This window comes from Anguilla rostrata, chromosome 9 (genome assembly GCF_018555375.3).
Source record: "Anguilla rostrata isolate EN2019 chromosome 9, ASM1855537v3, whole genome shotgun sequence".
Lineage (NCBI taxonomy): Eukaryota > Metazoa > Chordata > Actinopteri > Anguilliformes > Anguillidae > Anguilla > Anguilla rostrata.
In genome coordinates, this window is record NC_057941.1 from 54,221,522 (window position 1) to 54,247,007 (window position 25,486).

At 45.5% G+C, this 25,486-nt stretch overlaps 1 protein-coding gene and 1 long non-coding RNA gene across 6 annotated transcripts in view; one reads left to right on the forward strand and one right to left on the reverse strand.

Annotated features, from left to right (window-relative positions):
• LOC135264281 (uncharacterized) overlaps nucleotides 1-22,075 on the reverse strand; it is a 39,848-nt gene extending 17,773 nt beyond the window's left edge. For 2 of the 5 annotated variants that reach the window (XR_010332654.1, XR_010332653.1), the window contains exons 1-3: nucleotides 21,668-22,073; nucleotides 19,732-19,846; nucleotides 10,175-10,278 (exon numbers count right to left, since the gene is read on the reverse strand). This is a non-coding gene — a long non-coding RNA (uncharacterized LOC135264281). Of the gene's footprint in view, nucleotides 1-2,696; nucleotides 2,873-10,174; nucleotides 10,279-19,731; nucleotides 19,847-21,667 lie in introns of all 5 variants that reach the window. The other 3 variants (XR_010332652.1, XR_010332651.1, XR_010332650.1) reach the window with 3 other exon arrangements.
• Nucleotides 10,189-23,753, forward strand: tlx3b (T cell leukemia homeobox 3b). The gene is made up of 3 exons (XM_064353067.1): nucleotides 10,189-10,857; nucleotides 17,659-17,893; nucleotides 22,580-23,753. The coding sequence occupies exons 1-3, from the start codon at nucleotides 10,419-10,421 to the stop codon at nucleotides 22,791-22,793; spliced, it is 888 nt and encodes a 295-aa protein (XP_064209137.1). The 5' UTR covers nucleotides 10,189-10,418; the 3' UTR covers nucleotides 22,794-23,753.
• The last annotated feature ends 1,733 nt before the right edge of the window (nucleotides 23,754-25,486 follow it).

Below are 25,486 nucleotides of genomic sequence, written 5' to 3' on the forward strand. Positions count from 1 at the left end.
GCAACTCTAATGCGCTAACACACTGCAACACTAATGCGCTAACACACTGCAACACTAATGCACTAACACACTGCAACACTAATGCGCTAACACAATGCAACACAAATGCACTAACACACTGCAACACTAATGCACTAACACACTGCAACACTAATGCACTAACACTGCAATACTAATGTGCTAACACACTGCAACACTAATGCACTAACACACTGCAACACTAATGTGCTAACACTGCAACTCTAATGCACTAACACACTGCAACACTAATGTGCTAACACTGCAACACTAATGCACTAACACACTGCAACTCTAATGTGCTAACACACTGCAACACTAATGCACTAACACACTGCAACACTAATGCCACACACTGCAACTAATGCACTAACACACTGCAACACTAATGCACTAACACACTGCAACACTAATGCACTAACACACTGCAACACTAATGCACTAACACACTGCAACACTAATGCACTAACACACTGCAACACTAATGCACTAACACACTGCAACACTAATGCACTAACACACTGCAACACTAATGCACTAACACACTGCAACTCTAATGCACTAACACACTGCAACACTAATGCGCTAACACACTGCAACACTAATGTGCTAACACTGCAATACTAATGTGCTAACACACTGCAACACTAATGCACTAACACACTACAACACTAATGCGCTAACACACTACAACACTAATGCGCTAACACACTGCAACACTAATGCACTAACACACTGCAACACTAATGCGCTAACACACTGCAACACTAATGTGCTAACACTGCAATACTAATGCACTAACACACTGCAACACTAATGTGCTAACACTGCAACACTAATGTGCTAACACTGAAACACTTGTGAAACACATTCATTGAATAAATAAATATTTGACAAATACATTATGGAAATAAAAAATAATGTAGGTTTGTGGTTCTTCTAGTGTGCATACCCAGTGTTTTTATCCAGATTATAGAGCTCATTTCATAAGGGACAACCCGGGCACCACTTCTGTGTCTGATGACTGAATCATTCACAGACACAGACAGACAGACAGAAAGCAGAGAGGCTGATGGGAAGGCTGGCTTGTCCAATCCTGTTGCTCTCTTTCCATCTCTCTGTCCCACCCCCCCCGCCCCCCACAGTGTTTATCAGCAGCATGAAAAGCAACCAAGCATTCAACCATCAGACCCACCCCGATCCTTCCCTCACCCACACACAACTCAGTAACTACACACACAACTTAGTAACTACACACACACAACTCAGTAACTACACACACACAACTTAGTAACTACACACACACAACTCAGTAACTACACACACACACACAACTTAGTAACTACACACACACAACTCAGTAACTACACACACAACTCAGTGACTACTCAGTAGCTACACACACTCTACTCTCCACTCACACACAACTCAACTCCCTCTCTCTACCTCTCCATCCCTTCCTCCCTCTCTCTACCTCTCTCTCCCTCCCTCTCTCCTCATCTCCCCATCCTTCCCCCCCTCTCTCTCTGCCTCTCCCTCCCTCCCTCTCTGTACTTCCCCATCTCTCAATCCCTCCCTCACTCTCTCTCTCTGTCCCTGCCCAGAGTGGTTGGACGCAGTATGTGTGGTTTTTAATGCTTTGATTTGACATGGTCCACATACAGGCCGTTAATCAGGGCGGAAGGCCGTAGGAGATAATGGCTCTGGCCGGCTGTCTCTTCGCTCCACATCGCTCGCTTCCTGCTCTCTCATCTTCACCAGCGTCAGTGGTGCATGACCCCCGAGCACCACGCCCCGTCTGCAACCTGTTCCGCCAAACTGCGCCCCTCCGTCCCTCCTCTACCACACTCTCACCATCCCTGCCCCTCCTCTACCACAGTCCTTCCATCCCCACCTTCTGATCCTCTACTGAGATTCAGCATGCTATCCATTTCATTCTCCAGGGTCCAGGGAGGGAGCATATAGAGTATATATATGTATCTACCTGTCTCTACATCCAACAATGCGGTCCAGAAGTACTTGGGCAGTGATATAATTTTGACTATGTATAAAAAGGGCAGAAACTGCCACATGGTTTCAATGTGGATGTAAATGCCTTCAAATTAAAGCTGACAGTCTCACTGTGCCCTGCCCCCACATCCATTAGCAGTGCTGCTGAAACTCTGTGCTACTTTATGGCTGTCCAGCCTGCAGCTCCCTTCCTGGCTCTCTGCTCTTAAATTAATAAGTAATGAGGGCAGCGCATCAGTGGGGGGGTCTGCGGGGGGGGGGGGGGGGTCCGCAGGGGTCTACACACTGCCCGATCGCTGTGGTCCAGCCTCATGGGGATTAATGACAGGCCGCATGCGAGAGCCGATGGAGGCACCACTGCGTCATCAAAAAATATATCAAAATAAATAACAATTCTACAGGAGCACACACGCATAAACAGGCACACATGCACACACATGCACTCACGCGTAAACATGCACACGCACGCGTGCACACACGCACTCACACGCAGGAACATGCACACGCACGCGCACACACGCACGCGCACACACGCACTCACGCGTAAACACGCACACACACTCATGTGCATGCACTCACTCACGTACTCACACGTGCACGCTCACGCACACACACACACGTGCACGCTCACGCTTATTCACTGAGCCACATGTCAGATAATCCCACACCTTTCAGATGGAATCGTGCAGGCAGGGCTCAATATCACCGCTGGCTGTCCCCAAGTAATCAGCCGGTCCTGGCTGCGGCGCTCAGTGGGCCGGGGGGGCGGGGGGGGCCTGGGACATCAGCACACAGCCCGTCTCCCGCAGGACACGGGGGCAACGATGGAATGTGTTGGCCTGCTCTACGCACACATCCAGAGAATACACAGGTGTCAGAAGGCCACGTGTTCATGTGCGTATTCATATTGCCATTTAAGGAGTTCTGTGCATCAGCATTAGCTTGACGCTCTTGCTTGTTTGCAGCAGTAAACAGGCACATGTGTTTCCCAAAAAAAGGAAAGATGGTATTTTGCTATGTGGTGTCATTGCAAAACATTTCCCTAAAAGTCCTTTAATTCTGGAAAAACTACAACACAATCAAAGATGAGGAGGTTTTGGTGCTTGAATTACAGGAGCAACAGACTCCATGGACTACTGCAAAATCCAACCCCCTCCACCCAACCTCCTCCACCCAACTGACCTTCACCCAACGCCCTCCACACAAGCTTCTCCACCCAACCTCCTCCACCAAACCCCCTCCACCTAACCTCCTCCACCCAACGCCCTCCACACAAGCTTCTCCACCCAGGTCTACCAGGCTGTTGTGCTAGTGCTGAGACACGTCTTTGGTCCTCATGCTGAGAGACAACAGGAAGAGACTCCAAATGCAAAATGCACACCTATAATCAACTCTAGATCTTCCCTCAGCTTTCTTCAGCATGAACTGATGATGCAGCACCACACAGCTGGCCAAGAAACAGCTGAGCGGCCCACCGTCCAATTACTTTTGGTTCCCTAAAGTAGGGGGACTATGCAAAAAAGGAAATTCTCACATGGCTCAGCCATTGTGGATGTAAATGCCTGCAGATTCAAGCAGACAATCTGCACTTTAACTTTATATTTCGTTTCTAAATCCAATGCGCCAGAGTACAGGGCCAAAAACACGAATTGTTTCACTGTCCAAATACTGCACTGTGCACACTGTGTGTGCATATATATATATATATATATATATATATATATATATATATCCTATATACATACATGCATATATATATATATATATTACCCTCTGGAAGTGGAAGTAGGCTACAAAAGGGAGAACGGGAGACGAGCCATCATTTGAATTCCGCTCTAGTCGCTCTCTTAAATGAATAAATGTAATTGTAGCACTACTTCTGCAGAGCGTACACCATTTTAATTATCGCATTCTTCAACTTGCCATTATCACTAACGGCACTTTGCATTGCAATTCCTAATAATAATTTGTGTAGCTAATAATTCGCCAGATTAACGGCGCGGAATTTCTACACACGAAAGACAGAAAGAAAGCGTTTATGTTTTGAAAAATACTGTTTTGTTTCGTCTTTAGTTGAATGTGTCTTTGTAGACGGTTGACTAAGTGTCAGTCTGTCTGGGAAAAAAATACAATGCAAACTAAATTAAAAGGACTTCTATTAAAACCCGAGAATAATAACGGTGGAAAACAAAGGAACAGATAAAAGACCCGCGTTTCAGAGCTTTATATAAAAATATAGTTAATATTTCATAAATGGAGACACGCGCAGCGTTTGGAGAGAATCGGTAAACTTTCATTAAGGAGGCTATTTCGCTGCGAGGGAATTTCCACGGCTTTCACTCGTTTCATCGTTTTTATTGCAATAATACAGATATCTCTCTCTCTCATCCCCACTCTCTCACTCACTCTCTCTCTCTCCAACCCCTCCTAATCCCCCTCTCTCTGTCTTCCTCGTTCTGGTTTTTTTTTTTTTTTTTTTTTTTTTAATAAAGTAATAAAAACATACTAGATCCTTTTTAAATACACTATTACTTATCCCTGCCTTTTCATATTGTACCATCACGGGCACTTTAGAGCCCTTATAAAAGGGGATCATTTATTATTCAAAAGAAACGTCTTTTGCATATTGTGCGAGCGCTCAGCGCTGCCTGCCAGACTCCCTTTCAAAAGCGGGGCGAAATTGATAACAGCAGACACACGCAATAAAAACAGAGCCCGGGGGTAGGACACCGACCCCGATATGCAGATCAAGCCATTTCTCTAACAATTCGTTTGCTCACATTCTTTTATTTCCTTGGAAGAAAGGGGAGATTTCATGCTTTTAATGTATTTGTACATGTATGGGCCTGATCCCAGGACTGGGCACGCGGCCGCCGGGTGCACAGGTTGCGCGGCGTGGATGCTAGCCCGGCTCGCGCACACCCGCAATGGGTTAAACTGTTTGACTCGTCGGGAGAATGACAGGACGGACCCCTCTAGTCTGCGTTCGCTGCCACAAATAAGGATTATAAAACGTATCATGCTAACACTACCACATGGGCGAACAATTAATAACTATCATCTTCACAATGTTAATGAAATAAGTCAGGTGTGAATGGCAGGTATTCGGCGTACTGGTGTTAAGCGCGTTTTCATCAAGTTTGAAGGGCGGCAGCGTCGTCATTTTAGACTCATTTGATCAGAGAAATACAGGGGCTGTATCGAGCCGTGTAACATAAGAGATATGGATTTTTTTAAATTTCATTTTATCACTATCAAATTTTCTATGTCATAGCCTTGACTAATTATTACCCCCGTCAACACTATAATAATAATAATAAGAATAAGATTATTATTATTATTATTATTATTACTGTGATACCCTTACCGTTCGTTCTTCGCTTTCCCAATGCAAACCATGACCACTGCAATGTATTATCTGTTGAAATCTAAATCTGTTGAAATCCGTCCGTCCCCCCTCACCCCTCACTCTCTCTCTCTCTCTCTCACACACACACACGACAGTACCTTAATCAAGTTTCATCGCATGGTCTATGGATTTCAGGATAAATTATAAATGTTACTGACCGCGCGTCAAAATGTTACACTTTTATGAAACTTACTGCAAATTACTCCAAAACGTGAACGAAAAAAAAACGTATTCGCGGAAGTGCATGTAGCCTTTAGCAGAGTAGTAAGTATACATACATAACAGGCAGCTACATATTTGATACAGAATTTAGCCTATACATAATCTCTAGTGTTGTGAGAAAAAAATTATGACCTGCATTTTAATTTATTTATGTTTTTCTACATTGAACACGCCACGTGAGCGAGAAAAGTCTGATATCCCAACATTATTGCGGAGTAGATTTTAATCTTCCATGGTAATTTGCTGATGAAAAACTAATAAAATAATTATTTTATTCCTGAAAAACTTTCGGTACGGATTATGGCTTTTAACAGGCGATACGCCTAAACTTCATCGCAAATATTTTTTGATGATATGATTTCAAGACGTGCAGACCGCCAGCCGTGTTAAATTCAAATCCGTGTCTTTTTCTTTTTTTCTGCAAACTTTGTGCAAGAGAAGCGCGGATCCAAACTGCTGCAGAGAGGAATAAAGACGATGCGCCTGATTGCCATTTAAATATAATTAGAGTCACTGCACGAGAGCGCAGCCACACACACCATCTGCGCGCACAAAAAAGCACGCAGGCGCACACACGCACGCACGCACGCACGCACACACACACAGGTAGGCACAGCAGGTTGGGGGGGGGGGCACTTTTCACCTGTCCTCCAGTTTTAACAGGTACAGGCCCAAAGGAGGAGACTCCACTCACAGTACAGAGTAGAGCACACAACACACCTTACACCTGTCTGCCTGTGTGTCTCTCTGTCTGTGTGTTTAATCTGTCTGTCTGTGTGTCTGTCAACTGCCTCTGTCTGTCTGTCTGTCTGCTGCAGGCTGTCTGTCTGTCTGCACATGTCTGTGTCTCGCTGTCTCCCCATCTCTTTCTGTCTGCATGATCTGCATGGTTTGCAATGAACAGTTAAGAGTCTGAGCTTGTTGAAGCCACTTAGCTGTGCTAAGGGAGGTGAAAAGCAGGGGCTTAACTCCACCTCTATAACACTGTCATGCAGCTCTAGAAGAGCTGGACACTGTGGGCTAAAGAGGTTTACAGGTTTACTTTCTACAGGCGAAAGGAAAACCAGCGAGCTTTCATTACGTCGCTGCAAGGAAGAGAGCCTGCAGGACAGCCACTGGCATAACTGACGTTTATTTGCTGAAGTTTGTTTATTAATGGAAGCAAACTCTGCCTGCATTGCTCCAGTGATCAGCTGGGATTTGAACCTGCAGCCCTGCAGAGCTCTAACTTCCACTGAGGACACCAAGGTCATGTCCTCCATTTTTTTGATTTCATGTCCATTTCCAAAGCCTATGTTTAATTTCATTCTTAAAGTGAAAACACCAGTAGCAGTTAATTTAGGAGGGGAATGAATGGTCTTTAATATTTTCTGAAATGTAAGCTAAATCTGGAGGCATATGTACAGCATTTAGACCATAAATGCATCCTTACTTAAATAAACAAATTTAAGGGGGAAAAAAGAACATACCTCGGACTGTTTGTGTGTGTGCGCGTGCGTGCGTGCGCTTCGTTCAAACAATGTTCCTGTTAAAACATCGGGCTCAAAACGGACGTTAAAGATAGCGAAAGATGTCTAAAGAGGTCATTAGATTTGTTAAACTGGCAGAGACGTGTGGTGTCAGATGACCATACAAGTGGACAGAGATCCGGCTAACATCCGGTTCTGTGACAAGCGCTAAAGGATGACGTAAGCGTCCCCAGCCACTGGGCACGTGTCTCTCCCCCAGAGGAATGGGGCTTCTTAGCATCAGCGCTAATGGTCTATTAAAATATCAACTACTTCAAAGTAAACGGATTTTCTCCCCGCCAACACCAATTCCCTGAAGCTCGTCAAACGTGGCGGCCTAGCCATGGGATATAATCGCTTTTACGCGCGGATTACAAGGAACCACTTAGATCCGCTGTCCATAGATCGGGTTTCCCGGAGCTCTGATTGAATTAGTCCGTGGAGTGGAAAGCGTGTTCTCGGCACAAACAAACACGGTCCCTGTCACTCCGAACTGCTGCAAGGAGACAACACACATAAACTATACTAAAGAATATGAATGAGCATGAATACACACTAACACTCGCACGAACGAGCACAGACTCGCAAACACTCAACTTTTTTTGCTGCTGCAAATGCAATAAGTTATTTGTTTTTGTTTTTATTTATTTATTTTACATAAATATGGCGGTTTGTGCTTATAATTTTAACAAATTCGTATTTGTTTGTTTAACCATGAGTAACAATTAACTTATTCCCTCGGACAAACAGAGAGAGAAATGAAACAATGGTGATTTTTCATTTATAATAATTATTTTAATCAGTTACTGGTCGGATCAATCACGTGCATGCCGCTATTGTCTGTCAGTTCAGATTTGTGACGCTTTTTCTTTTGTAAGGAGCCGTTCCACCCGTTCGGATGTTTGTCACGCGGCACGATTGGGCCCGAGGCCTCTGGTCACAAAAGCTTTATTAAAACATCTTGCTGCGACACACCAGTAATTTCAGTCCAAGTTACCGAATTTCTCTGCCGTTTCATTTTCGGCTCTAAATCGCCTGTTTTCCCAGCAATATGAACTGACGAGGCAGCTAAACATGTCCCAACGCTCGTTTTCAGTTGGAAGGGAAGTTTGGATGCTGAAAGGCTTGCCCAGTTGCAGGGAATCCGCGTTCACACGTAATCACATCAATATTAACGGCCAGAAGTGGGCTGAAGCAAAAACGAATTAGGGCAGGCCTACTGACGACAGTAGCCTTATAACAATAATAATTAAAATAATTAAAATAATTCAAATTGTAATAATAATTATAAAGTCGTAGAATAAGCCAAATAAGCCAATACAACTTATCAAAAAAGCAATAACAAACAAAGCTTTCACAAATTTTCATTTTACCTATATTTCAAATTGCATAGTCTATGTCTAAAAAGCAATGCTTCAAAACCGTTACCGTTCTGACCAATCTTTTTGGCTTTAACTGGCCGCAGTATAATATAGTACAAAGTAGGCTATAATCACCCATTATTACCGTTCTCCTTGCACAAAGGCAAATGCATTTTAAAAAAATCACTGGACCGTAAAAAACTGAGAAGCGAACAGAAAGCCGAGGTGACAATAATGTTGTGATATGATCCACTATTTTGACTGTGGAGGTGAGCCTTTTGGGGAAATCGTTTTAAAATAAACTGTTATATCTACAATAGATCCATTGTGTAAAAAAATCGCTGATATCAAATGTCCGTTTGACCCGAGCGGCGTGGCGCGTGCATGCAGTTTGCAGCGCAAAATGGAGCGGCGGATCGCTTTCCGTTCGCCCGATAAAACGGCTAAGGACTGTCCTCAGCCGAGCACAGCCCAGTCTTTCAGAGCCGATAGCCTTCGAATAGATTTCTCTAGTTATTTTCTTTTTAAAGTTTTTTTTATAGCCTTTATTTTTATGAGTACCCGCTTAAAACACCTGCAAACATCCATAATAAATCACATTCAGTCATTTGGACTTCAAGACGGAGGAGTTAATACAGCAGCACTATGTATTCCACAGATAACCGAGGCATTTAATGCTGATGAAATTAACCAGATAAAGGTGAGTTTCAAACATGAGCCCGGAGAAGGCACGGGGGTCGCGGGGGGGGGGGGGGGGGGGGCTTGTACTCCCTCTTCTCCCACTAATAAGAGCTCCGGGCAAATCGATGGTTCACAATCTACAGGGTTACATTTAGCGATGATAAACGCCGGCCCTCGCTTTTAATACAGACCGTCTCCAGTTTCACACCGGGATCAATAACTAAAATATAAGATACGTCAAATTAATGCGCGAGGGTCCATTCTCAAAGGAAAACCGATCGCTTTTAACTGACAGGGTCGAACGCGCGCAAAACGCAAGTGACAGGAGAGAAGAAATTGCCATGAAAAAAAGTTATGACACAAAAAGTACAAATTAATGTTGGCTTTAAATTGTAACAAGAGAGAATGGGGGAACAGTGTCGTCGAGAACGGGTGCACACTCATCATTAAATAATCGTCAGGTGCTGATACGTTAATGTGGAATATTTATTTTCTCTTTTTTATGTGAAGGGAGATAACCTACAAAGTGCATCCATCTCAAAATGGTGATTAAATTTAAGAAAAAAACAATAATAAAATCAGAATGCTTTGACATCTACACATAGACTTTAGAATAATTATTGTAACTGCTGAATTAGTAAAATTACCAGATTGCCTAACGAGCAGAAAGTGCTTCATATTGGATAATTGATGTTTTAATAATACAGAGATCAAAAGATATTGCTGCTAGATTAGACAGCCTATCTCGAGTCTAATGAATTCGCCCTGGTGCGCGCTTTTTAAAAAATGATGTCACTTTGGAATGTTCCCTCCGCTCGATTTCAGCTTCGCCAGTTATTGTTGAAATGTCAGCCAATGGGGTAACAGGGGCCGCCTCGTTGAACCAATCGAAACATCAGACGGGAAAATGATTGCGGGGCAGGGGGTGTCAGCGCGAGCTGTCCCGTGCAGCGAATAACCCGTACTTGCCAAACTTTCACCGGCGTCTCCGAACTGCGGATGGATGGACGCGTTGCAGAGGCGGGTTCTGGAGTCTGAGACGCGGGAGGAATCCGCAGATCTTTACTCACTGTGAACACAGATCGAGGGAGAGAAGAGTGAGTAAGGGTGTTTCATATTTTTGACGTCTTTCCCATCGCTCCCTCGCCCCGTCTGTGAACCAGTGCCTGGGCTCGGCTGAGCAGGCGGCGGAGCGGACGGGGAGTGAGGATGGAGCGGCCATCCAGCAGTAGCCCCAGCGGTCCGAACCAGCCTCCCCAACCAGCCCAACACGAACCCATCAGCTTCGGCATTGACCAGATCCTTAGCGGCTCCGAGCAGGACCAGCAGAACAGCGCGCGCGGCGGTTCGGATGTTAGCGGCGGCAGCAGTGGCGGGAGTTACCACCTGGGCAGCCCGACCGGCGCGAGCGCGGCGCCGTACACCGCGCTCCCGGGCTCTTTCCACGGCATTACAGCGTCCTTCGAGGACTCGGGCTCCTACGGCGTGAACTTGACCCTAGCCCCAGGAGGGGTGATTCGGGTCCCTGCACACAGACCCCTGGCAGCCGCAGTCCCCCCGCCCATGGCCAGCGCGGTGCCCGGCTTTGGCAGTCTGAGTTTCCCCTGGATGGAGAGCAGTCACCGTTTCGCAAAGGAGAGGTTCGCAGGTAAAGATCACACAAAGCTGACCGCTCGAGACAGATGCGCGATGCGCGGGGGGCCATGCTCAAATTATTTTTTTTGTTTTGGCTTTGATGACGTTTGACTGAGACTTTTGGGATGTTGACGTCCGAGGCAGTTATGTCTGCGGAAAGAATATGCTGAATGCATTTGTGTTTCCACAACAGACCGACCATTTAATTTCGCGCGAACAGATTAAACTGGAAACCATGTCCTCGCCGTTGTAAACATCCGCACTGATAGTGCCATACTGACACGAAACCGCTTTACGGTAGGGCTCACAATAATAGCTCTCGTAGCTCAAGGCCCATGCACCTCCCCCCCACCCCCAACCCCACCCCTCCCAAAATGGAAAAGCCATGAGCTTATTGTTTTTCTTACAGAAGGCCTAACTAGTCGTATTTAGTCTCGGCCATTCCGTTCAGACGCGCGGAACACGCGCCTCAGCGTCCATAAACCCTACGACTGCACGCGCGCAGAAGCCACGAGTCGGCGAGCCTTCAGCTTCTTATAAAAATGTAATTATCGCTTGTGTCAGTTTGTTAGGTCTTTCTTCTAAATCTTTTAGGTAATTATCCAGGTGTTTTTTGTGTGTCAGACGGAGGGCCCGCGGGTCAGTGGCTGTAAATTTGACAGGAGGTACTCCCTGTCCACGCGCCTGACTGGTCGCGAGCGACAGAATAGACGACCTGTGGGCCTACTGACCTCTGTGCCCTGTCCCGTTTAATGCAAAACATTTCCAAAAAAAATTTTTTGTTTGTTTTTTTTTATTTTTTATTTTTTATTAATACGACTGTCATAAAAATTGAGACGCAGTCAGGGCGGTTTAGGCCTACTTCCTATTCAGTATAAATAGTTTTACATTCGCCTACGTTTTCATTATTTGCACCACATTTTCCATTTATTTCAAAATCAAATTAACGAAAACGGTGGGTATCGGTAACAGACTGCGTAAAACGGTATTCAGTTGGTTAATAAAGGTCATTTGAAGCTTCTAAATGGGCAACCACATCTTTGCCTCGATACATTAATTGGCTGCAAAAGTTAAATGTAGATTCAAACAATACCAATTAGAATAGAACACCATGGAAAAGACGTTATGCTCAATATTATACACCTTCGTCGCCAAGGCCAGGGAGAAAATGTGAGACTGCAGCACCTCGCGCATGCGATTATTCTTGATTCATTCAAGTAATCTATAACCAAAATATAAAACAGACTGAATTGTATTCATGTCTGACTGTTCCACGGCATACCGGCTACACTGGTCAGTTACGCTGTTGACAATTTAAAAAATAGTGTATTCTTATTACAACAGGATATGTGATTAAGTTTTAAAATATAAAATAAAAAACAACTCAGAGAGCAGTAACCTGTCAGGCACAAATGGAGAATAAAAAAATGTGTTTTATTATCAAAAACAGACTGAACCTTAAATGTTTTAAATAATCAATTATTTAAAGAGATGTGGTATAAACTGTACAAGCGTTCTAGATTTTTGTTACAGAAATATTCATAGCCTTCACATCGCGCGAATAGGCCTATTGTAAAATAAAACTCATAATTATTTAGGGATCTTAAACATATTTTAACTGACGACCTGTGTCGGAACTTTGGGCATATTGCTAAAACCAGCGATAGGGACTGGCGCAATTAACGCATCAGAGCATTTACCTCAGCAGAACATGACAACAACCTGTATTAATAAACGTGCTTCATCGAGTACATGGACAATAAGGTTAATCCAGTTAAACAATAATATAATACTGACGCAATTAGGAAGTAGTATATTGCAATTGCATTCCGCATAAAATACTTCAATATATTAAAAGTCTGAACACTGAAAGGGCAAATTAAGATACTGCGCATCGTTATTTTTTGTTTGTTGTTTAATTTACTGTGAATTACAAATGGAAACTGTGGACAGTATTGTCTATAATGTATAAATAAACAAACACTTTTTGTTCTTGAGACGTAGGCCTAGGCAACGCGATTTTTCCGACAACAAAGACATTTTGAGTATTTGAATTGAAGTGTATGAATTCTCCAAAAAAAAAGCTGAAATTGACATGAGAAGAAATATTAAACGAATAATTAATTTCCTAATGATAAAATAGGCCACATTTTAAAAAAAATTCCATCTTGGTTTGCGCGAGCTCAATGGGACTGTAGTGACAGGACGCCCGAGCCTGACTTTCGGCTACGGTGTTGGCTGTTAACTAAAAGAGTTCAATGCTAAATGACATTCCCCACATTGTGTCGAGCAAAATAACTGCGCTTCCTCGAACGAAGTTGTGGCATATAAAAATACAATCACAAAGAAAATAATCTATTAGTTATATATTATATATACACAATAGGAAAATAACCTTGACCATTTTGAATATCAGCATATATGTATAGACTGTAGCAGGGTCTAAATATTATCATTTTAATCGTACAATATTAGGCCTGAAGGTAGCTACACAACCGAGATAATAATTCTAAAAACAATCGTTTTTAATTTAATTTTATTTTAAATTATATTTTGTGTGTACATCTTTATTAAATTAATGAACAATGCTAAAATACTATGAAATAAAATAATATATTATGCACTACAAGCAACACTATAGCGGTTTTGTTTTATATTGCAATCAACCGAGAATGTATTTAAATTGTGTATGTTTTATATAAAATGAGTCGAAGACTGAACGATGAAAACACGTCCAGATCACGACGCCCATAATTATAGAAGAAAGAATGCACAACCCGAACAGATAGAACAAAAAAAACTCCGTTGTTTGTGGTCTGTAGACAGCTACAGTGTGAGTGGGCACCGGCTGAAGCTCAAATACAGGCGACACAAGGCGAAGTTTCGATTTTCCCCCCACTGCCAGGACAATTTACCTGCTCCGTGTATGTCTCTGTATCTAACGGGAACGAGTTTATCGGAGTTAATTAGATTGGATTTAATTTGACAGTGTGTATTTAATTTAGCCGAACCCCTTTTTGTCCGGGCTAGAATGCATGTGCGTGCGCGTGGCTGGTGTAATCGGACACGGAGACGCACTGGTGTCGGAAGCGCGGTGATGAATGTGTCGGCTCTCTCTCACACAACACCGGCTGTCTCAGGTAACATGATCCAAAGTGATTACCCTGACGGGCTGCCATATGTGCGCGTGTGTGCCTGTCTACAGATGTGAGAATCCGTACGGACATGCATGGATTCGGCAAAAGTTCCACATGGTCGTAAACTGTTTTCCGGAAGAAATCTTAATTCTTGTCCCTGAATTTTTTCCACATCAGTTTCTAGGCTTGGTCTCTGAATGGCTAATAATGCGCGCGCATGTGTAATTAATTACTGACTGGAATTATTCCGTTGGTATTTTTCCCTTTCCCTACGCGCGCTGGTGCCAGGAACAGAGCGCGCTCTGACGCGCACTTCCGGCGCTTCTTAAAACGATGCCGTGAATCCATTAACACAGATTAGTGGAAGGGACATGACTGACTGCATTATTTATATGTGACCCGAGACACCCTCATGATGCGTGGCTATTACAGTCAGCGCGCGCACACACACGTGCGCGCGCACACAGTTATCCCGAATCTTCTGTTTTGAGGGCACTTTGTATCCAATAGAGACTGAAAACCCTGAACTTAATGAAACGTATATTGTAGCAGCCTGACGCAAAGTATGACGGTCCGATGTCCGTTATACTATGACCCAAGTCCGTTTGCGAACTCGGGAGATCTACAGGGTTCTCCTCGGGACAAAGACACGCTGATCTTGCCCGTTCGAAGATAAACGGTCGGTGAGCGTGGCGCATCAACCGAGGAGCTGGAGAGGCGGAGGTACGGGCAGGGGAAAGACCTCGTAACGCTCGCATACGGTCAGCAGCATTTATCACAATCTCCATTTTTCCTCTAGCAAGGACAAAATGCAATGAAGTTGTAAAGCGTCATAAATATTTCATGATAGGAATTTATGAGTCCCTGCAGGCAGGTTAAATGTTTCCGGCTGAGTTTTGTAACATTAGGAGTCTGTTCTTCCATTCGATGAAAGCAAATAAATAAATAAAGCAAGAAATGAGGACAGTGAATGCCGCGCATTTTGCAAAGGGCAGCCAGGCCGCGCAATCCGGTCGCGATAACCCCACGGCTTCACCATTAACGCGGAGCCACGTATTTATGCGGGTATTACATTTTTCATAATTTTACACTACAGTTTTGTATAAGATCGGTGGCTGTTGTAGCTGTGGTGAAATTAAGGTATCTAGACCAAAATAATCAAGTGGCTTTAATTCGCTTTGCAAGTATCATAGCGGCTTGTCGGAACGTGGGCAACAGCATGTTTTAAAGGCGGGATTTCCTAAAGGTTAAATCGCCGTTCTCTTTTACTGGATAAAAAAAGTGTAGCTCTATTTTCACGAATGTGCGGCCGCTGCGTTTATAGACTGACATTATAACCCACCCGTCTGAACGCAACACCTCCGGTCTTTGTGCGCACAGACTGCATTTGATGTAAAATTGTAAAAATGCTGTTGATCTGGGCCAGATCTGTGGCAGCACCTGCCTCTGACTACTGATCCAGGACCAGTGGACCCTGCGCTGCCCTAAACCCAAACAGTGTGTGTGTGTGTGTGTGTGTGTGTGTGTGTGTAACAGGCATACTAACCTGGGATCAGTCCCTTGAGCATCAAGAGCATATCAACCTCTCTCTCTTTCTCTCTCACACACACACACACACACACTTAAGCAAAGAAACATTTTTGTTTCTGCGAATGCCACAGATATTTGGCCATATCATGAATCTGAACAGGCCACGCCACAGTCAGTTAGCCACTTAGCGCTGTTTTAGCCTATATAACTTACAAAGGTATATTTCACATGGTAAGCAAACACCACAGGAGCTAAAGATATGCAAAGGTACAATTATTTAAGTATCACCATCAATGATCTACAAGGTAAGGGGAGAGAATGGTTCACTAGTTTTTTTAATTAAACAGAAACACACTGAGGGGTTTCTGTGGAAAGGTCAGTTCTGAGATGTTCACTACAGACAGGCAGTGACTGTGCCTGTCTGACTGGGGAAGGTTGTTCCGCCATCGGGGGATGAGAGCAGAGAGGAGGTGGGGCCAGGAGGAGAGGCTGCTGGGAGCTCGGGGAGGCAGCCAGCTGGCAGGAGGAGGCTGAACGGAGGAAGAGGATGGAGGGTGCGATGTGACCGTTATCTGACGAGAGGAAGGGCCAGTGCCAGTCACTGCCTGGCATGGATGTGGGCAGCGTCTGGAAGCCAGGGAAGTGGCACTGCCCGTGCGAAAGAGCAGGGGGCACCAGCTTTCTGGACCAACCGCAGTGGCCTGATGTTGTTATGGTTACGGTGTTACGGTGTTACAATGTTGCAGTGCCAGAGTGTTACGGTGTTGGAAGTTATGGTGTAATGCTGTTGCCATGCTATCCCGTCCCATTGTTATGGTGTAAGTGGTTCAGCTGTACATTGTTACAGAGTTATTCATTATTAACTGTCACATCAGCCTCCAGTTTACCAGCTGGCCAATCAAAGCAAGCGGCACCAAACCAGAACTACAGCGTCCTGTTTAATGAGCGTCAAACTGACAGTTCCATGGAGAAGAGGGGTCAATGAATACCCTTAAAGAGTAATAGAGAATAGCCTCTCCCCAAAGAGAGCCCCTCCCCTAAGAAAACCCCTCCCCTAACAGAGCCCCTCCCCAAAAAGAGCCCTTCCCCAAAGAGAGCCCCTCCCCAAACAGAGCCCTTCCCCTAAGAGAGCCCTTCCCCTAAGAGAGCCCTTCCCCTAACAGAGCCCTTCCCCTAACAGAGCCCTTCCCCTAACAGAGCCCTTCCCCTAACAGAGCCCTTCCCCTAACAGAGCCCTTCCCCTAACAGAGCCCTTCCCCTAACAGAGCCCTTCCCCTAACAGAGCCCTTCCCCTAACAGAGCCCTTCCCCAGGGTCTCTGTCTCTGCATCAGCTGCCAAAGCTGTTCCATGCATTCACAACTCTGTGTGTGTGTCGCATTTACAAACTCATATACACATACACACACTCACACACACGCACACACACTCTCTCTCTCACGCACACTCCCACTGTGTGACACCATCTCTGGCCTGTAAAAGGATGGGGTTGGGGCAGTTAGGTGAGCCAGAGCAGTTGGTAAGTCAGGGCAGTTGGGTAAATCGAGGCAGTTGGGTGAGTCGGGGCAGTTTGGGAAGTCAGGGCAGTTGGGGCAGTTGGGTAAGTCAGGGCAGTTGGGGCAGTTGGGGAAGTCGGGGCAGTTGGGTAAGTTGGGCAGTTGGGTGAGTCGGGGCAGTTTGGTAAGTCAGGGCAGTTGGGGCAGTTGGGTAAGTCGGGGCAGTTGGGTAAGTCGGGGCAGTTGGGTAAGTCGGGGCAGTTGGGTAAGTCGGGGCAGTTGGGTAAGTCGGGGCAGTTGGGTAAGTCGGGGCAGTTGGGTAAGTCGGGGCAGTTGGGTGAGTCGGGGCAGTTGGGTGAGTCGGGGCAGTTGGGTGAGTCGGGGCAGTTGGGTGAGTCGGGGCAGTTGGGTGAGTCGGGGAAGTCGGGGCAGTCGGGTGAGTCGGGGCAGTCGGGTGAGTCGGGGCAGGCGGGTGAGTCGGGGCAGGCGGGTGAGTCGGGGCAGTTGGGTGAGTCGGGGCAGTTGGGTGAGTCGGGGCAGTTGGGTGAGTCGGGGAAGTCGGGGCAGTCGGGTGAGTCGGGGCAGTTGGGTGAGTCGGGGCAGTTGTGCTCAGCTGGATGTCCTGACCTGGCTTTGTGACCCTCGCCCCGCAGCCCTCACCCCCTTCACGGTGTCCCGGCGGATCGGGCACCCCTACCAGAACCGCACCCCGCCCAAGAGGAAGAAGCCGCGCACGTCCTTCTCGCGCGTGCAGATCTGCGAGCTGGAGAAGCGCTTCCACCGCCAGAAGTACCTGGCCAGCGCAGAACGCGCCGCGCTCGCCAAGACCCTCAAAATGACCGACGCACAGGTGAAGACCTGGTTCCAGAACCGCAGGACCAAGTGGAGGTGAGCGAGAGGGAGAGTGTGTGTGTGTGAGAGAGGGAGAGGGAGAGAGAGAAAGTGTGTGTGTGTGAGAGGAGAGAGAGAGAGCATGAAAAGAGAGAGTGAGAGAGAGCATGAGAGAGTGAGTTGGAGAGAGCGTGAGAGAGAAAGAGAGAACACAATGCTCTCTCTATATGTATACGGATACCAACAATGAAGAGACCAGGCATGATTGAGCAGGGGATTGTGGGTAATGGCTTTACAGCACCTTCCTCGAGCATATTTCAGCAGAAGCCGTGAAGTATGGCCTCTCTCATCTGTGTTGAAGCGCATATTCCATTTAAAAATGTCTTCGCCCGTGTCAGGGAGATGAGCATCCCGTCCGGACGCCAAGAATCAATAACGCAGCAGCGCGGCCCTGGGAGCGCGTGCGTGCGCACGCGGGTCGCGGCTCAGCTGTAACAGACTCGTGCTGCAGAGCAGGAGAACTCCCGCGCGCTCTCAGCTCCGCGACAGTAATGCGTTTATAATGTGGCTGAAATATTGACCGGTGCAGACGCAGCATACATCACGCGCAGCTCTCAACTGCCTTATGTATCAGACAAGGGGAAGTGTGGGGGGTGGGGGTGGGGGTGGGGGGGCGGCAGGACCCCCGCCGTGGTAAGCACTGTGCACCGTGCCATAACTCCAAATAACAACAGCGGTGCGGCGCTCCGACACACTGCAGTACGAAATTCTTCGAGGAACGGACACGTGAGGGGAGTCTCATCGAAGACAAAAGAACAGAATAAATGTCAGCCATACAGCCCTATTTTAGGGATTAATACATTTACTCAAAATAATTTCCCCCACGTGTCCGGTTCAGCTGTATACTCAATTACAATTGAGATAAGAATGTTTGTTGGTATTTATTTAAAAATAAAAAATAGACTTCCAAAGCGATTTAAAAAGACAGACATCATAAATTGTTTCCTAGAATTCTTCCACCTCACCTCACAACTATAATAACAATGAAACAGACAGCTAACAACTGTAAATGATTACTCGACACATAATTATATTATTATTATTATCAGCAGAGTGTTTTACTGTATTGTAATACAAGGGTACGCAATAAAAGTGCTCACCTCTGAGTTTTAGTAAAATACACAGTAAGAGTTTATTTAACACCAGTTTCCTGTGTCCATTAACAATGTACGATGAAATACTTAATAGAATCATGTTTACAACAATTTCGCGATTTTATAAACAAATGTCAATAGAATATTGATGTAGTCTTCATAAAAACATAACTCACTTAACGAGCCAGTTGCTTGAAGTCTACTGTTTTGCATACACAACCGGAAGAAACGGACAAAATCATTAGAAAAACTAAAATGCGTGTCGACTCAACATAGGCCTATATAACAGCTCTCAAAACATCAAGAGGGGTAGTATATATGCCATTACATCTCTTGATGTTTTGAGAGCTTTTCACAATTTTCTGTTTTTCTGTAAAGTCTCTCTCTGACTGCATCTCTCTAAAAGGCTCTGTAATAAAATTGGATTAAACTGAAAATACCCCTGCTTCTCAGATTTCACCTGGGTCTCGAGATAACGTTGTATGTGGACGAAACGTAGCCAATATGACATACAACGCAAATTCACACCAGCGTATAATGTTGTTTTGACGTGTTTAACACATATAACTCTGCACATAAACAAACCTTAGCCTGTGTATGAACGGGTGGATCACATGAAATGTATTTGGTCATAAAGTGGGTCGTGGCGTATGAAGTTTTGAGAAGCACAGAGATGTACAAGCCCAAATTCAATGACGAACCAAACGGCTAATTTCGATAAACACGTTCGGCTCCTCTCACCAGCCAAGCGGCGCGAGCGTCCTCGGGCTCCAGGTGAAGCTCTTACAGCGGCAGATGGTCGGGCTCAAGTTGCCCCCGAAAAAACATCTGTCCTAATGTCCCGCGTGGAGTGAAACTGTAAAGACCAAAATAATAATAATAATTACTATTATTTTTATTATTAATAATAATAATAACAATGATAATAATAATAATAACAAAACAGCCAAACAACAACAACAATAATAATAATAATAATAATAATAATAATAATACTAATAAATAATCCGACTTTAGAGTGTCTTGCAAAAGAAAGACTATTTACGTTTTAGGTATAAAGCCCATTTTGCAGCTAATGAATCCCGTTATATAAATAACCTTGATATTCTTTTCTATTCCATCACGCTTGACTCGGAGAAGACGTAGGCCTACAAAACACGAGCTTCATATGACATAAGCATGGCCCGCTAGACGTTGAGCACAGTTGTGTGGAGTTATGAAGTTGTAATAACACATTCTCACAGACCTCCCAGACAGAGCGATGCTATGCTCTCAAACGCGTGGAAAGACACCTCTTTGACATTCGCCCTCAGAAATCAGGACTGTTTATGGAGCATTGTGTTTCAAACAGACGACGGAGCGACGATGGAACAAAACAATTCAAAGTAGGTAGACCTAGTTGATAAAATATTAAGAGCGCTGCTCGTTCGAAGCGCGGCATCGGAGGCAATATACGCAAACACTCCCTAATGAACGAGGGAGAAAGTTCTGAATAAATAAAGCAAAAGCGAATAAAATGAATTGAATTTTATAGAAGCTGCGTTCGAGCTTCGGTGTGGCGCGCGGATACATTGGCGTCGGCAGGCATTTGTTTGGCTGTCAAATTACCGCGAGTTTGCTCGTGCGGAGGTTGAATAAACTGCGCAGGGACTGACAATCCGAGCAGACGCACCACGACGCCGTGACACTTACCGCGCTGTTCACGATTAATTCGCACTTGACTGCGCTCGTTTGAAAAGTACATAAATCACAATATTAAAACAAAATTTGAGATTTACAAATAGGCCTGTGAAATCACTATTGGTAGACACGAATCACGATATTGAAGAACAAGAATTGTGATACTCATAACCTATTGGTATTCTAAATCGCAGACAGGCATGAATTACAGTACACTATTAAAAATAATTTCACCGCAAATATGTCCATGGAATTGATAGTGGTGGTTTCCCTCCGTATTTGTGTAAGTACATATAAGGTTTGCAAATGTTTCTATAAAAAAGGGCAATTGAAACACTTGTCTTTATAATTATTATTTTTGTAAGGCCGATGCGCCTGGCTTTCAGCTGTAGACAGTTAAATATAAAGTTAAAAAATAATATTTCCTGTAAACTTAGCCGACAGCAGCCAGTATTTCTGCATGTATAAAAGATTGTTAAGTATGCGGTCACTACATTTATATTCACAGTCAGCGATTTCTACGCATGACCTATTGTCACGTAAAACGTATTAACTGTACCGTAATGAAAACAAACAAAAAAAGTTTCTTCCTTGTCTTTTTTTCCTGAATGGGGATGACTGCAAAGCAAAGGAAAAACATCTCCTAAGACAATAAAAACGTTGATTTTTAACATCGTTTCTTCACCTTTGGAATCATTTACGGCTTCGGAGTAGCGTGAAATTCACGCGCCACATAAGGGGCCGTTTACACAGCTTTACGGGACGGTCGCTATTGCAAAAGAGTTTTATCTGCTTGACTTCAGTTCACTAAAAGAAACAAAGGCTTAATGTGGTGTAGGCATTCAAAAACATTACAACCACCAGACATTTGCATCTGTAACATTTGGATTTTGGGAAACGCATCACTTGTAGCCTAATATCCCGTTTTATCAGCTCCTATTAATAAACATTTACTACTGCTAGGAAATTATAAGTTAGGGTAAGAAAAAGAACTCACATTTTCAAAAGACCAAACGAACCTCACGTTTGTGAAGAATTTGTAATGTCGGTTCCAAACATTACTGCGTTTTTTAAAAACTCATCAACGGAAACAGCTTGACTGGGGAAATGCGTGACGCTCGCGCGTACAGGCAGCCCACGGCGCTTTCACGTTCATTTAAAAAAACATTTGCTTAACACAAAGCTACCAAATCGCAATTTGTTTAACAGGGAATGTGTTTGTTCTGAGATTACGGCAATTTACTCGCGTCTCCCATCAGACCATCCGAGACGAGTGAGCGCGGATAGCGGTCATTAGCAACTGATTGGCTCTGGCTCACGTGCAGAGGTTCAGAGGTCAGGGGTAACTTGGCGTCACCAATAACTTATGATCAACATCTGTGTGCTTCGTTCGCCTCCGAAAATGTGGTCTTTTTATGATTTCATGCCCCCCCCCCCCCCCCTTTAGAGTTAGAAACTGGAACACAAAGAAAGCTTCTCCACTCAAGTGTGCTTAATTCATGGATTCATTGGTGGGTTAAAGCAAGACCAACGCATGTCCCTTATGCTAAGTAGTTCTTGCTGCTTTATCAACTGTTCGGTGCCCTGCTCCCTGATAAAGCAGAATAGAACTTTGCCGTTAATGCACAGTCAGCATGTGGTAAAAGTGTTTGAATGATTCTCTGTTTCCCTATAGTAGTGTAGTAAAGTGCTTAGGAAACTTGGCGTACAATTCAAAGGTTGCAGGTTTGAATCTCCTGCTGCTGTGTCCTTGAGCAAGGTACTTGACCTTTAAACACTGGGGGTGGACTTTTTAGTGATGAGACCGTACTGTATATGTATGTATGCATGTATGTACGTGCACACTCACACACACGCACACACATGCCCTACTCCTCTCGACACCCTCACCTCTCTCTCTTGCGCTCAGGCGTCAGACGGCAGAGGAGAGGGAGGCGGAGCGTCAGCAGGCCAATCGGCTGATGATCCAGCTCCAGCACGATGCCTTCCAGAAGTCTCTGAGCGACTCGCTGCCGACCGACCCGCTCTGCATCCACAACTCGTCGCTGTTCGCCCTGCAGAACCTGCAGCCCTGGGCCTCCGAGGAGCCCGGCAAGCTGGGCTCTGTCACCGCGCTGGTGTGAGGGCGGGGCCAGCACCAGCCCCGCCATGGCCACGCTCCCATTGGCCAGCATGCCAACTGACACACCGTCCTGCTGATGAACCAACTTACGGCTTACGGATGACTGACCAACTCACTGACTGATTGACTGACTGACTGACTGGCTTACTGACTGACTGACTGACTGACTGACTGACTGACTGACTGCTGGCTGACTGACTGACTGACTGACTGACTGACTGTCTGATTGACTGAATGACTGACTGACTGACCATTTGCTGTTAGGTCATCACAGGACTCGTCTCCATTTTGTCCTCCATTTTCTCTCCCTCCATGTCAGTTGCTCAGTCCTGGGCAGAGAGGGGGAGGAGAAGATAAACTGCAGCGTGTTTGAGCCCCGCCCCCTCTCCAGAACACTGATCCTGGGCCCCGTTTCACCAAGCAGGACAACTGCGCCAAGGAAAACCTGGAACCCTCCCAAATCTGGAGCATGGACTGAAGTATAAAGAGCTGTTCCAGGTTTTACCGAGTGCCGTTATCCAGCTATCCAGTATTCCTGCTCTGTGATACCGGCCCAGAAGGGACTGGGGTTTGCATGAGGGGTGAGGAGGCCGATCCTGGATCAGCTGAAGGTGGGGTACTCCCAGCAGGACCAGTCACAGGTTGTATATAAGGCTGATCCTGGATCAACTGAAGGTGGGGTACTCCCAGCAGGACCAGTCACAGGTTGTATATAAGGCTGATCCTGGATCAACTGAAGGTGGGGTACTCCCAGCAGGACCAGTCACAGGTTGTATATAAGGCTGATCCTGGATCAACTGAAGGTGGGGTACTCCCAGCAGGACCAGTCACAGGTTGTATATAAGGCTGATCCTGGATCAACTGAAGGTGGGGTACTCCCAGCAGGACCAGTCACAGGTTGTATATAAGGCTGATCCTGGATCAACTGAAGGTGGGGTACTCACAGCAGGACCAGTCACAGGTTGTATATAAGGCTGATCCTGGATCAGCTGAAGGTGCGGAATGCTGAGCAGGAGCATTCACAGGTTGTATATAAGGCTGATCCTGGATCACCTGAAGGTGGGGTACTCTCAGCAGGAGCAGTCACAGGTTGTATATAAGGCTGATCCTGGATCAGCTGAAGGTGGGCTGCTCTCAGCAGGAGCTGTCACAGGTTGTATTTAAGGCTGATCCTGGATCAGCTGAAAGTGGGGTACTCCCAGCAGGAGCAGCTGCAGGTTGTATATAAGGCTGATCCTGGATCAGCTGAAGGTGGGCTACTCCCAGCAGGAGCAGCTGCAGGTTGTATATAAGGCTGGTCCTGGATCAGTGGTGCGTAGGGGTTTGGGCTCAAGCTGGACTGGCTGCTCAGATACTCTGGTCTCCGAGCAGAAGCAGCAATGACTCCATATGAACAGTGACCTGGTGACCGGACCGTTGGCTGGGAGAGTGACTGGGGGGGTGGGGGTGGTGTTAGCGGGGGGTCTTTGGGGAGGGGAGTGTAATGTGTTTGTGTACTGTACTTAATGAAGGGACCCTGCTAACTTTTAAATGTCTGGGTTCGTACACAGCTGTGAAAGGGAAGGACCCGTGAATGCTACTTTATATCTGAGCACTCTGTAAATAACAATAAAAATGTTTTTCTTTAAAACCAACTGCTTTCTGTGTTTGATACAGCCACATATATATTCATAAACATGATCTCTTTCATCATGTCTGAATATTAAACACATTTTACAGAAGATTCAGCGTTTTAATGAACACATTTTACAGAAGATTCAAAGTTTTAAATGAGCACATTTTACGGATTCATAAATGTACTAAATATACCTGTGTCCTGTTGGCCCTCACTCTGCATATTTTAGATGGATGGTGGCGATGTTCATAAATATTTCCTTTCCATGGGATTATACTTCGGTAAATAAGAGTGGCATTATATCCCTTTTATCATTAATTCTGGCATGTAGTATTTTATGGGAAAGCTTAGGCGACCAACCGCTAAAAGAAAATTATGATCGTTCATCAGTCTCCACCTACTGTTTAAAAGTGGAATTACACCCGTTCGTCACAGCCACAGAGCTGTCCATGCTGCCAATGCGCTCTGCAACCCACTGACCCAGGATCAGCCTGTGCGACTCACATCCATAACAGGGATAAAGTCACAGCTGATACCAGACCAGTGGATGCAGGCAGCATGGAACTTACATACCAGGGCTGACCAACACTGATCCTGGGGATCTACCGTCCTGTAGGCTTTCATTTCAACCCTAATTTGGCGCACCTGATTTTACCAAATAGGAGCTCAGAGACCTCTAGCTGTTGAATGAGGTGTGCTTCATGAGGGTTGGAGTGAAAGCCTACAGGACGGTAGATCTCCAGCAGCAGGGTTGGGCAGGCCTGTTAAACATAGTACAGCCTTGCACACCAGCTGCTTTCACTCCGCTTACCTCCTGATCCAAGCAGCTGAAATAATGAGAAATCACTGCACACATACCTGCAGGACCTGGAGTTGAGCAGCGCTGCAATGCTGCACAGAGCTGCATCTGGTGTTGCACTGCTGCCCTCTGCTGGACATGACCTGCAACAGCACAGACTTAGTGCCACATGATCCAGCTAGTCAGACCTCAAACCAGGTACTGAACCCAGGGACACCAGGCCGGCGGTACTGAACCCAGAAAGACCAGGCCTGCGGTACTGAACCCAGAAAGACCACGC